At 43.0% G+C, this 13,205-nt stretch overlaps 1 protein-coding gene across 4 annotated transcripts in view; it reads right to left on the bottom strand.

Annotated features, from left to right (window-relative positions):
• Nucleotides 1-13,205, bottom strand: part of LOC102375189 (pantothenate kinase 1) — a 39,860-nt gene that overhangs the window by 9,907 nt on the left and 16,748 nt on the right. For 2 of the 4 annotated variants that reach the window (XM_025194617.1, XM_025194619.1), the window contains exons 3-6: nt 10,138-10,302; nt 6,670-6,923; nt 2,651-2,827; nt 1,842-1,965 (exon numbers count right to left, since the gene is read on the bottom strand). In XM_025194617.1, coding sequence (XP_025050402.1) covers nt 1,842-1,965; nt 2,651-2,827; nt 6,670-6,923; nt 10,138-10,302 — 720 coding nt within the window. The remainder of the gene's footprint in view (nt 1-1,841; nt 1,966-2,650; nt 2,828-6,669; nt 6,924-10,137; nt 10,303-13,205) is intronic. The other 2 variants (XM_006038139.3, XM_006038140.3) reach the window with 1 other exon arrangement.

Here is a 13,205-nt window from a genome sequence, read left to right as displayed (position 1 = left end):
CTGCCGGCTGGGGCCTGCAGGCCGGACCCCTCGCCGCTGCGGCTCCGCGCCACCGCTCTGCAGCGCTCCCTGCCCGCCTCGCCGCCGCCGGCTCCGCATTGCCATTGCTCCGTGCTCCATGGTGCTGCCGCAGCTTCGCAATCCGCGGCGGCAGCACTGCCACCGCCGTGGGCCAGATAAAATGGCTTGGCAGGCTGCATAGCAGCCCACAGGCTGTATGTTGGACAAGCCTGATCTATACATTATAGAACCTTTTTGTTAAATTGCTGAAATGCCCAGATAAGGAAAAGATACAATGCAAATTACTGTAATTACTAAAATCCAAGACTAAGTCCCCCCTGTCCCATTCAACATGGGGGGGTAGTGAAAGCCTTTCATTTTGGATTCCAGTACAAGTGGGGGCTCAGGTGGCTACTCTAGCTCCATCTCTGGTCCCAACTTGGACTTGGAGTTAGAGCTGGTGCCACAGCTGCTGCTCCCCACAGCCCCTGCATATTTTTCTGCTGTTGCTGATATGCACCAAGGAAGAGATTCCTTTTTGCAAGTCTATGGTGCACGGGACAGAATTTCAGTGATGTGTAGCCAAATGATTTAAGTCAAGCAGAAAGCAAGATAGATTTGCATTTTCTAGACTAACTAAATTAGAGGTATGTGTAGCATAAGCTTTTGATGAAGTGAGTCCATTACATACAATTTGATTAGTCTATAAAAGGTGTAAACCTACTCTGCCTTTAGCCAAATTATTCCAGGTTAACCAATTGACATAACCTAGCTAAATGTATTCAATTTGCCTCTACTTTGGATTTCAGAAAAGGGAAATCTCTTATGTTCTACCATGCATTTTTTGGAAAGAGAGTCAAAACTGAACAGTGGATTAACTAACAGGGACCTCATTGAAAGTTTGTTCCTGCAAGGTTGCTACTTTTAGATTAGGAACTAACTCCTCACGGCTAGTCTAGGATTTCTCTCTATGCTCAAATACTTTCACATATCACAAATACATTTTTATGTCACACTTCTGAAATAAGCATAAACAAGATTAATTAAATTCATGAAGTGCTGGTATAGAAAGTCTATTCTGAGGTAAATGCAAGTTATTTATTCTACCTGACTACACCCCTAGTTAATTCTGTAGATTAAAAATGAAAGCACCTATCCCTTTAAAAAAGATTTAAGATTTTTCTCCCAGTGGCTAAACCTGTTGCAGAATATCACAGGGTGCTTTTTTTTCCTTTTAATGCAACACATGTCACTTTGCTGCAGCTCTCTCCGCTTTGATAGCCCTGTACAATGCTGCTTGAACTCCATGCCACAAGGCAACACTGTAAAGAAGCTGAAAGCAAAGAGAATACTGAAAATATGTATGACTCAAGATGATATCCTTCCACAGTATTTTTGGATCAGAAAATTAGAGCATTTTAATTTAGTAAAAGATTCTCAATAGGTAGACCACAGAAGCCAAAAAAGGTAGCGTACATAAACTGCTGCAGTCATGCTTGGTTATGGAGTAACAAAAAGCTGCTACATCAAGAAATAATTAAAAGCACTGATGTAATAAAACATTAATGTTCTTGTGATCTAGCAGTGAGAATAAATGAACAGACGGTTAGTTAAAGTACATATTTATTATAAAAACCCTTGCTTTTCATGGAATCCTAACATCATGCAAGTGAGATGTCCTTTATAGAAGATGTTAATAGTGGACTGCAAGAGTTGGAAGCTAAAATTAAATGCATTTGCATCTATCTAGAAGAGTCATACATGCAATATACACTTCATGTTTTCATCCATTTATTAGATTGCTGCTAGAGGTCTCAACCAAAGTGAATTTGCAGTCTTACCTCATTCAGTGCACACATTCGAGCAATAGAGCCTATGTTATTGGTGATAGTGACCAAAGTAGCTCTAGCCAAGTCTTCCTTGCTGGTGGTATCTCTCTTTTCTTTACTCATCATATGGCCAAAGCTGTAGGGAAGAGACCAACCCTTCACATGCAAAGTACTTAGAAAAGTTGCAAGATAAATTTAGCCAAGTAGATCCATGAAAACATACAATTTTGCTTGGATTTGATGCCCTTGACCAGTGGGGAACCAACTTTTTTTAGTAGGTTTGTCACAAATTAGTCATGGCCCACTCCCATGCCCCACTCCAAATCTCCTTCCCCAGTCTGATCTGTTGCTCTGCATTCTGATCCCAGCCCTGTGCTCCTAACCTGATCTGCTGCTTTGCTTTCTGCCCTATATACCATCATGCTGCTGTCCCCTCCCCAATCTGCTGCATACTACACAGACAGGCTGCCTGGGCCACTTGTAGCACCCATGCCACATATTGGCCAACCCTACCCTTGACTTTCGGCATAGCAAGAATAAGTGGAAAAGGACTTAAAGAACAGAAACACAGTGGGTGAAAATAGTTACAATGAGAAAGTAGGTTTTTCTTTATCCAAAAAGACTGCATTTTAAGTGAAAGTGAACTATAGCCTTTCCACTGAATACTTCTAAGTTTATTAAAAAACAAGAACGAGGAGCAAGAGATCCTACTCTATACAGCCAGCTGAATTTCAAACATGAATAATTCTGCATATTGAAAAGTTTAGGGGGCACAGCAAGTTTCTACTGAATTCTTTGAAGCCAACCAAGTTAATATGTACCTTGAAGCCACAGCAGATCCTTGAAGGCCAAATCGTTCATAATCCCCTCCATAAATATCTTTCACCAGTTTGTCAACGTTAGTGCTGTCTCCTTTAGCTGCCATTTCTAGTGCTTCTTCAAAGGTCTCACAACCCGTCAGCAAACAACACAGGCCCAGGAATGTTCCACCTCCAAGACTAGAATGAGAGCAGAGTTCTTAGACACCAAATTAATTTAAGGAGTTTTAGCCACATTGTTCAGCCCCCATTCCTACTCATTTCCCATTTTTCTGCTCTACTCCAAGAATTTACATCTACAATTTGAAGAGCTGAAGAGACACTTGTGGCTCCATCTATGGCTGGAGTCATACCACAAGGAATGTCCATAACTATAGTTCCCCCAGACCTCTTAATTAGAAAGAGGAAAACTAGGGAACTATGGAGTTACATGGCCTAGAGCAGTGGTTAGCAACATTTTCTAGAAGTGAACTGAAATGACCCAGTCCAGGTTCGAGGAGAGCTGGTGCCAGGACCTAGCTGCTGCCATAATCTCTGTCATAAACATAGTAAGGCTGTGCAAAGCTTCAGGCACTGATTCAATTCAGCAGATTCAGCCCAATTTGGCAGCCGAATCTGAATCGAATCGGGAGACCCTATAATCTCTCTGAATCGAATTGGAACCCTTCAAATGAATTCAGAGAGATTCAATTATTGAAACAGACAGTTTTACATGTTTTTTCTATATACCTCAAGGTACCAGGTGGCTTGTAAATGTGGAGATGATGGGGTGAATGGAGCGTCTCACAGGAGCGCGGGGGAGTCCCCAGTGCGCTCGACAGTGGACCCGGAAGTGGACCAGAAGCACTTCTTGTCCACTGCCGAGCGTGCAGGGCCCCCCCTCACACACCTCAGCAACTGGTGCCTCCTGGGTCTGGGGAGGGCACCCAGGGTCCCCCTGCAGCTGATCACTGAGCCAGAGTGGCTTTTCCTGATACCCAATTGAAACCTACTTCGCTATTATTTGAAGCCACTGCTTTGCATCCTGCCATTTGCAGCAAAAGAAAAAAAGTTTTCCTTCTTTATAGCAGCTTTTCAGACACTTTAACACTTTCAGACACTTGTGCTCCCTTACATCACCTTTTCTACAAGCATTCAAACAAATTAAACACCTAGTTTTCTCAACTTGTTCTTGTATGTCCATCTAGTTCTCTCAACCTTTCCTCATTCAGGTTGCCATCCAACCTCTTGCAACTTAACTGCCTACCTCTTAACCTTCCCCAACTTTTCCACATTCTTCCTAAAATGTGAAACCCAGAACTGTATACAATACTACTGATGAGGCCTAACATGCACCAAGTAGTCGTCCTGTCACCTCCCATGTCTTATACCTAATACTTGTTGATGCAGCCCAAAACTGCATTTCCTTTCTTTGCCATGGCATTAGAGACTCGCATAAGTTAGCAGATGCAAGGATCCCAAGATCCTTCTCTGCAATACTGCAAACCAGCTAGTTCATTCTATATTTTCATTTTTGATTATTCTTCTGTATTTTGTCTGCACCGAACTTCAAATTATTGTTTCCAGCCCAGATTTCCAAACTATCAGGATACTTCTTAATTCTCCTCCTACCCTCCAATAGGTTTCCAATAGAAGTTCATGTGGGACTTTTAATATTAAAAGTCTTACTTTAGTTCAAGTATACCAGGTCCTCTACACTGCCTTTATCCACCCAACTCCAACCCACTGCAAGGCAGTTTTACATTTAAGACAACCCTCCAATAATTAGATTCTATTCATAGAGAATTTATAAACATTACAATTTATACACAGAAAATTATTGGAGGGTCATCTTAAATACATTTTCCCCACAACAGCAGCAGAGAAAGCAGTGGGAGGGGAAGGGCAGGTGGAGAGAGAGGGAGTGGCCTACCCCTATACCCCCCCACTCACTTGTCTCCCTCCCCACCCCCCCCATACTTCTCTTCCACCAAAGTCTGGCTTACCCTCAGTCATGGCTCTGGCTCCAACCCTGCTCTGGCCTGGAGTATGGAGCACATGCTGGCTCTGGTCCTTGCCTAGCCAAGCAGAAGTGGTTGCGGGAGCATTAATTTTGGCTCTAGCCCTGGCTCCACGACTCAGCTGAAGCTGAAGCTGGAGCCAGAGGTGCCAGCCACTGCCTCTGCTGCTGCCGATTTGGGTGGGGACTGCAGGCAGCATGCGTTTTGTGCCATTGGCTGGAGCCACAAATGAGAACAGTTTGTCTTGGATTCAAGAAAATACACTGCTTTGTTCAAGTAGATCAAATGGTTTGGCATGGTTTGTTCTTCAGTCAATGTACGCTGGCAGCCTTTGCTTCTTCGGGGCTTATTTTTTTAAAGGGGGAGGGAGGATGACCACATTAGCTGTTGTTTAGTCCTCTGAGAACCTTACCCATCTCCCACGACTCCCTAAATATTATTACCAAGAGGTCCAAAGTCCCTTCTGCTATTTTTTTTTCAGTACTGTGGGATGAAGTTCATCAGGCCTACTGATCTAGTTATTCAAACCAATCAAAAAGCTCTGTGATGGTCTCTCATTATCATGATCCTCTGCTTTTCCCCTTGTCCATATGACTTCATTAGCTTTCTTGTTACAAGTTTTTTTGCGTGCATGTGCGAAGGCAAAGGCAAAACAGCTGGTGAGCAGCTTCATGCTCTCATATCTTGTTATAGCTCACCCTGGCTATTCAGCTGCAGATTCACATTATCTTTACAGAACTATTTCTTTTTGCTCTCGTCTTCCTAACCAGGTATAATTCATTTCAACTGTACCTCTCCAATTCTGCCTGTGTGAGTTCTTGCTATTTCTTAGTATGGCGGTTTGCCTGTCCTTATGTTATCTTTACATTTTGAGGCAGAGAACTCCTGCAACTATGTTGGTCCCCTGCTATCCTTGTTTCTTCATGTCAGAATAGCTTTTTGCACTACCAATGTGCCCTTGAACTGCCAGCTCTCTTGGGCCACTTTATCCTTCAGTCTGTCCTCCCATGGGACTTTACCCATTTCCTAAGTCAGTTGAATTCTTCTGTTGAAATCAAATGGTTTAGTTCTGCTAACTTCATTCTTCCCTTGTCTTAAAATAATAAATCATCATTTTATTCCCAGTTTCCCAACCCTTCACAGCCTCAGCCATTTCTTCCCTATTGGTCAGAAGAAAACACCACATGGAAAAAATAGCTTCCTATGAGCCCTAATGGCCAATGCTCCCTAGCATCTATCAAGGTCCAACACAAGGGTGGGCAAAATATAGCCCACGAGCCAGTTCCAGACCATCAACACATTTGTTATGGTCCACGGGCAAGCTATCAACTCACTGGATCTGGCCTGTGGACAGCCAGCAGCTCCAGTTCCGGCTGCCACATGGTGCCAGGTGGCTAGGGGCTGTTTCCACTGTGCCAGGTGGGCAGGCAGGACTTCTTCTGCCCAGCAGCATCAGCTTTTGGGCAGGGGCTTCCACTGTGGTGGATGGGCAACGGCATCAGCTGTGGATGCCACCAGCCAGTTCAGGAGCCCCAATGCAGAACCTGCCAGTGGTATCCACAACTGATGCCACCGCTCACCCACTGAGTCCCCATCTAGATCCACAGCTGAACATTGGAGGGGTGGGGGGTGCTCCTGGCAAATTACAGTTTCAGCTGGGTTCTGGAAAGAGGGAGACAGAGAGAGACAAAGATGGATGCAGCCCTTGACAGGTCACCAAAACTCATTAAGTGACCCTCAAGCCAAAATAATTGCCCACCCCTGGTCTAACATCTCTTGTCTGTCTTAATATTTCCTATGCAGTAAGGGCACTGAGGTTGAAATATGGTGCTCCAGTCTTACTCCTAGATGATTTTGTCATCTTACAGATGTGGTGAGAAGGGCCACAATCTGATGCATGGAGAAAGAAGCACATGTGACCCAGGGAGTTAAACCGATATCTTACACAGAACAACCTCAAGGAAAATGAAAATTCAGATGTATTTTCACCAGCAAAGTTATGCATTGCATTAGTATATTTACCTGGTCCCCGTAACTCTTTTATAGTTGTCCTTAGAATACACTGCTAGAACGCTGACCCCTGAGCCTATGTTAACCAGCAACATGGGATATGGATTATCAAGGCAGTAAGGTTTTTTCTGACACTGTTCAGGATCTGCAGGATTTTCAAAATAATAGCATTCTGGCTGGCCATTGAAACCAACAGAATCAACATAAAGCAAGCCTTGGATCAAGCAGTCCAGTTCATCCAGTTTATGGAGCTGAAGATCAGCGATCTGGAAGAGAACAAGTTAATAAATGAACACTTGTGAGTATAACACAACACAGAGAAGGACAAGAGATCTGCTAAAGCACTTAGTACTATCTGAATTGCATAATGTGTCAACATTAAAAGTAACCAAAATTTTATTTAAACATCAAGCCTCAAAAAGAAATGAGTTTGCTGTCTGCCTGACAACAGGTAAATCAGAAAAATCATGTGCTACACAGTGTAGATTTCAGGTTTCCTTTGCCTTGAAGAAATCCCAGGAAAACTACAGGTCAAAGTCTGAGTTCAAAGCTGCAGTACTTTCAGAGTCCTACTCTACACCTATTTACAGCATTTGATAGGAATAGCCAGCAGTTCTATTCAGGATACACAGCATCTTAACACATCACCTATATAAACAATATTTTAGTGAAACATTTCATCTCATATGGTAATGCTGTCTTTATATCCTTTTCTATGCTTAGCACAGTCAAATCAACAGAACTTCAAGAGCAGGAAGAAGATATTCAAGGAAGCATTTTTTCCTCAAAAATTTCCATACTGTGTGATACCCTCTTAGGACAGTCGTTCAGGGAGCATCTCCCTTCTCAACCTGTTCTCCTCCCATGGCTATATAGGTGACTATTAGGAGGCAAGATGGTATGGCAATGACCATGGGTATTTGGTTATGCCCTCATGTTTTACATAAAGTTTTTCCTTAATGCCATACCCTAGGTGTAAAAGCCTTTTCTACTTGCTAGTGGGTTTTCATTCTACTGTTTCCCCCACTACTTAAGTTTTGGATATCGGGGTGCTCAACCCCTGATATAGCCCCCAGTGCTGTTACCTGGCTCAAAATATCTCCCCATGGGTCTGAAAAAACTTGGTGGCAAGGGTAGCAGTGCTCTCCTGCTATCCAATAGCACATCTATGCCTACTAAATTGGGTGTACAGGGCAGGGCAAGGGCCAAGTCACAGGAGCATGGCAGCTTAGGACCCAAACCCAGTACACATGGCCCAATCCCAGCATGCAAAGTAGGGGCAGGACAGGATGCCAGGGCCTAATCCCAACACATGGGATTACCATGACTGGATCCTGGCACAGGGCTTGAACCTATCACACAAGGGTGTTGTAGGGCCTGATCTGAATGTACAGAGATTGTGCAATGCCCAACCCAGGTGCGCAGGGTCAGGTGGAACCAGCGCAGGGCCTCATTCGGTCCACAGCTCAACCCCATGCCATTTATCTGGCCTTCAGGGCCAAAAGGTACTACTATCCCGTCATTTTACAGTTTGGCGCTCTAATTCTTTTCTGGAAAAATTTTACTATGAAACACTAGCCGTTCTTAGGAGATGGTCTATTTCTTGAGGTAAATGCAGAGATTGAGTTTCAAAAGGAAAGATTAATATATTTACACAATAACCTTAACTCTCCTCTCCACATGCCTATGATACAGCACTAGTCATCCTCTAAACACTAACACTAGATTCAACAAGACAAAATGCTATACACATTACAGATGGATTTAAAACAGAAGCATTATGCAGATTAAGCAATGCAAAATTCACTTCTCTATATTAATTCAGTGGTCTACAGATACTAATGTATGAAACAAAGGCTCTCTCAACCCCATTCCTCCATGATATACTTGGCAAACAGTAGTTTTCAAATGCTAAAGTCTTTGCAGCAAGTATAATTAATAAGGGCAGCTCTGGTCACACTCATGGGGCCAAACTGCTGTAATTCAACTTGACTCCAGAAACAAGCGAATAACAAGAGGACAGGGAGAGCTGGTAGCACTCTGACACTGCTAATAGGGCCTCTGTTCACTGACTGCTTGTGCTGGTCACAGCAAAAGGAAGAATTTTTCATTGCTCTGGGAAAATTTAAGCCCCTTTGGGAAGGTTTAAGCCCCAGATGTTAGTTGAAAGAAATTATCTATAAGGTGACTGACTTTGCGTTTAAAAGAGGGAATGAAATCTTTCAGACTACAGTGAAGAAAAAGGAGTATTCTGTTAAACTCTATTCTTAGCTGTACTTCTGGAACAACCCTGAAGTACTTCTAAGATCTTACTCAGAAATTGTTATGGCAGAAAGCAATATACATTTATTTACATAAAAAAATATAATCAGACTCTTCAGATGAAAACATTTAGTTATGTTTGCATTTTCAAACCATCTGTAAAACTGTTACGACTTGAGTTCTATATAAAATATGCATCTAAATTTAATAATAAGTTACAGCTAGCTGTTCATCTACCTTATTTGGCCTTTCATTGAGAAATATGAAAACGCTTTTGAGAAATAGTGCAATACATGTAATACAGTGCAATTCTTTAATAAGCTGTATCAATTGCAACAGCTCTACTCACTTTATCTCCCTGGCTTTGGTCAACTTTTCTGGGCACTGCTCCCAATTTTCTTTCCTATAATAGCTTATGGTTCCTCTCTTCTTTCCAGCTCCTTTCCCCATAACTTAACAGTTGAGCTCTCAGCTATCCTGCTTTATATATTTTCTTTCTTCTACCCGGACTCTCTCTAAACAGACTTCTCAAGTTTAAATCAATTTCTTTCTCCCCTGCTCTGCTCACATTGTGCTCTGGAAATCTTCCATTCATTGGCAAGCCTGAGAACATGACTTACAAGCAACAGGCTCTGACTCCATTATCCAGAAGCAACACCTGGAAAATAATGGACCACTCTCCAAAATTCTGACAAAAAAAAAAAAGAAGAAAGATTTTTGTAGTGTGGTGCCATTCCAGGAATTTCTCCCCATTTATCTTTGATAAACATGAAGCTCCTTTCACTCCAGACATCCTTGGGCAACTAGAAGGAAGAATGTTTCTCACCATTCTGCCTATAGAGTTACCTGGCTATTCAAAGGTGATGGCAACAGTAACAGGGATATCTGTTATTTTATCCATTTCACAGATCCTACTATCGACTCCTCTGCCCCAGTATGTAGCCAGAGTTCCAACAATCTAGGTACCAGAAAAGTGAACGTGACAACACTATAAATTTCACAGCTACCCAGTGGTCACACTGCTATTATTCAGAACCTAAGCACTCTCTCCTTTAGAGGGAAGAGTTATTTTACCACTTTTCTTGCAGTCTGCATCTCGTCCATTAAATAGTTAACCTCCTACAGATGAATTATCTGTGCAATCAACTAGTGACTCGTTTTAAAAACAAATTCAGAATATCTAGTAGCTGATGGTACTCTTTTGGAGAATCATCTCACATGCAGGGCCATCCCTGGGGGGTGCGAATTGGGGCAACTGCCCTTGGCCCCATGCTTTGGGTGGCCCCCGCGGAGCTGGGCCAGCTGTGTGTTGATTTGCACAGGTTGATTTGCCCCGTGTAGGTCGACTCTGCAGCCTGCGATGGTCATCTCTATGCACATGCACTGGAAAAGAAGATTTTACGTCCTGAATATAGGTATAGATTCAAATGGTATAAATAACAAGAAGATGCATCTGCTTGGAAATAAAAACAGATACAGGATAAACATTTACTGGCCTTTACCTATTCATTCTTATACTTTTTGTATCTGTGTGTTTTTGTTTCACTTTTCAACACATAAGTAGTAAATTAGATTTGCTATACTATTAACAGATGCAAACACCAAGAGCACACACATCTCTTGAACATTTTTATAAAAATCATCGTAACAAACAATAAAGCAAAGCAATATTCCATTGGGCCAAAAGGAATCTCATGAGGTTCAACAGAGACAAGTGCAAAGTCCTGCACTTAGGACAGAACAATCCCACACATCACTACAGGCTTGGGACCAACTGGCTAAGTAGATCTGCAGAAAAAGACTTGGGGGTTACAGTGGACAATAAGCTGAATATGAGCCAGCAGTGTGCCCTTGTTGCAAAGAAGGCTAACAGCACACTAGGCTACACTGGTAAGTGTTGCTGCCAGCAGGTCAAGGGACATGATCATTCCACTCTATTCAGGACCGGGGAGGCCACTTGTGGAGTACTGTGTCCAGTTTGGGCCCCCCACTACAGAAAGGATGTGGACAAGTTGGTGAGAGTCCAATAGATGGCAACAAAAATGGTGAGGGGGCTGGGGGACATGACTCATGAGGAGAGGCCGAGGGAACTGGGCTCATTTAGTCTGGAGAAGAGAAGACTGAGAGGGGATTCAATAGCAGCCTTCAACTACCTGAAGGGTGGTTCCAAAGAGCATGGAGTTGGACTGTTCTCAGTGGTGACAGAACAAGGAGCAGCGGTCTCAAGTGCAGCAAGGAAAATTTAAGTTAGATATTAGGAAGAATTTTCTCACTAGAAGAGTAGTTTCATGGATTCAATGTCCCTTGGAATTTCATTCTCAAACAAGGGTGTAATGAAAGCATACTTGCACGCTTTTGATGAGTCATGGAGCAGGTTACCCAGAGGTTGTGGAATCTCCATCCTTGGAGGTTAAGACCCAGCTCGAGTTAAATCAAAAGCATATAAATACGATTTCATTATACTTGTTTGAGAATGGAATTCCAATGGGCAATCTGAAAGAAATGCCTATTTTCCCAATTAAAATTACTGAAAAAAATATTAAACCTGCGCAGAAAGTTTTCATATTGTTGCTGAACACCTGGCTATTTTTCAACATAGGTCATTGATGGAGAAGACTGTGTTTTCAGCTGGTTAACAAGGGCATGTACCCTGACAACATGAAGGTCTGTCAGAAAGCAATGCCTCCTAATTTTGACCTCCAAAAGCAAGCCATGGATTTGGAGGGTATTCTTGATGTTCACTACCTACCTAAGGGAGCCATAGTAAATTCTGAGGTCTATGTTAAAGCAAACAAAGAACCTGAACCATTGCATGCAAATATCCTGTCCCGACAAAGACATGCCTGAACTGCTGTTTCTGCATGACAACTTGCCCACATACCAGTTTGTGCACCAGTGACAGTCTCATAGTTTGAATATACTGTACTGCTACATCCTTTGTACAGCCCTGAAGATGAAGAATGGACTACGAGAGGGATGTTTTTGGAACGACAACCAAGTGATGGAGGCCATGCAACAGTCACTGCATAACAGGAACAAGGACTAACGATGTTGGGATATGTGTCCTTGTTCACAGATGGCAAAAGACCATTGACTGGGAAGAATAAACTGAAAGTGCTCAGTACAAGTCTAATATTTTTTCAGTTATATCTCATTAAGGAAAAAAGTATAGGAGGCATTGCTTTCTGACTGACCCTTGTACTTCACCTTTTGAGATAAATGGGATAAGATAGGACAGAATATTCTGTCAGAAGATGGCCTGCATCCTATCGATTCCCACTGCAAGGCCGTATAACTAGCATGACCACACATTCTGAACTGTCTGGAAGAATCTTGGATTCTGTAGGCTGTCCTAGCTGGCTGGTGTAAATTGAAACAAAACTCCTCGATTCAGCTTCTGTAGGCAGTGCCTGGCTCAGCTAATGCTGAGCAGCAGCTGAAGGCACGGTCCTTTCCTTCCGCCTGGGACAGCGATGGGCTGGGGTGGAGAGGAATGGGCCAGGAGGGGGTCAGGGCTTGGGCACCTTCATAGTGTGAGCAGGGATGGCCACCCGCCACTGGCAGCCTTGTGTCCTGCCACTGCAGCCACTGCCAGGGCTCAGGCTGCACTTGGTGGCCCCAGGCACCTTCATGGTGGTGGCCGGTTAGAGGGGCTGCTCCCAGCCTCTGTGTGGGGATGGAGCCTGGCCACAGGCCTCTGTGTTGTCTCACCATCAGGGCTCCTGGGAGCTGTGAGGGGGTAGGGTATGCAGTGGTGCCCATGGTCCCCAATTCCCTTTATTATATGTTCACTCTACTTTTTAGCAGAGTGTCCCAAGTGAACCACACTCTGAATCTTCTAAGAATAAAAAGTTGAGAAATGTTCACATACCTTCCCCGACACATTTGGAAAAGTGCCTAATGAGCATCTTGGTACCCATTATTAGACTGCTTCTCTATTCAGCTCTTAAGAACCTCATGCTGGACCCTTCAAAATAATCAGGAATTTTGCAATTGACTATAACAGAATAGGGCCCGATTAAAAACTACTTTTTGGTCCTACAAATAAATGTGGTAGAAAAACATGGGAGGTATTATATATAATATCTCCCATGTTTGTCTACACACACAACGCTTCCCATGTTTACACACACACACCGAAGACTAATATTTGAAAATACATTTTCATTGTTTCATACATTTCATCAGGACATTCTGTGCGTCATAAGCTAAATGACATCTTATGACATATTTTTCATTATATTACAGAGTATTTTTATCGTGAAAAATAGCAAGCATTTGAGATC

Source organism: Alligator sinensis, unplaced genomic scaffold (genome assembly GCF_000455745.1).
Source record: "Alligator sinensis unplaced genomic scaffold, ASM45574v1 scaffold423_2, whole genome shotgun sequence".
Taxonomy (NCBI): domain Eukaryota; kingdom Metazoa; phylum Chordata; order Crocodylia; family Alligatoridae; genus Alligator; species Alligator sinensis.
This window is presented reverse-complemented; position numbering and strand designations above follow the sequence as displayed.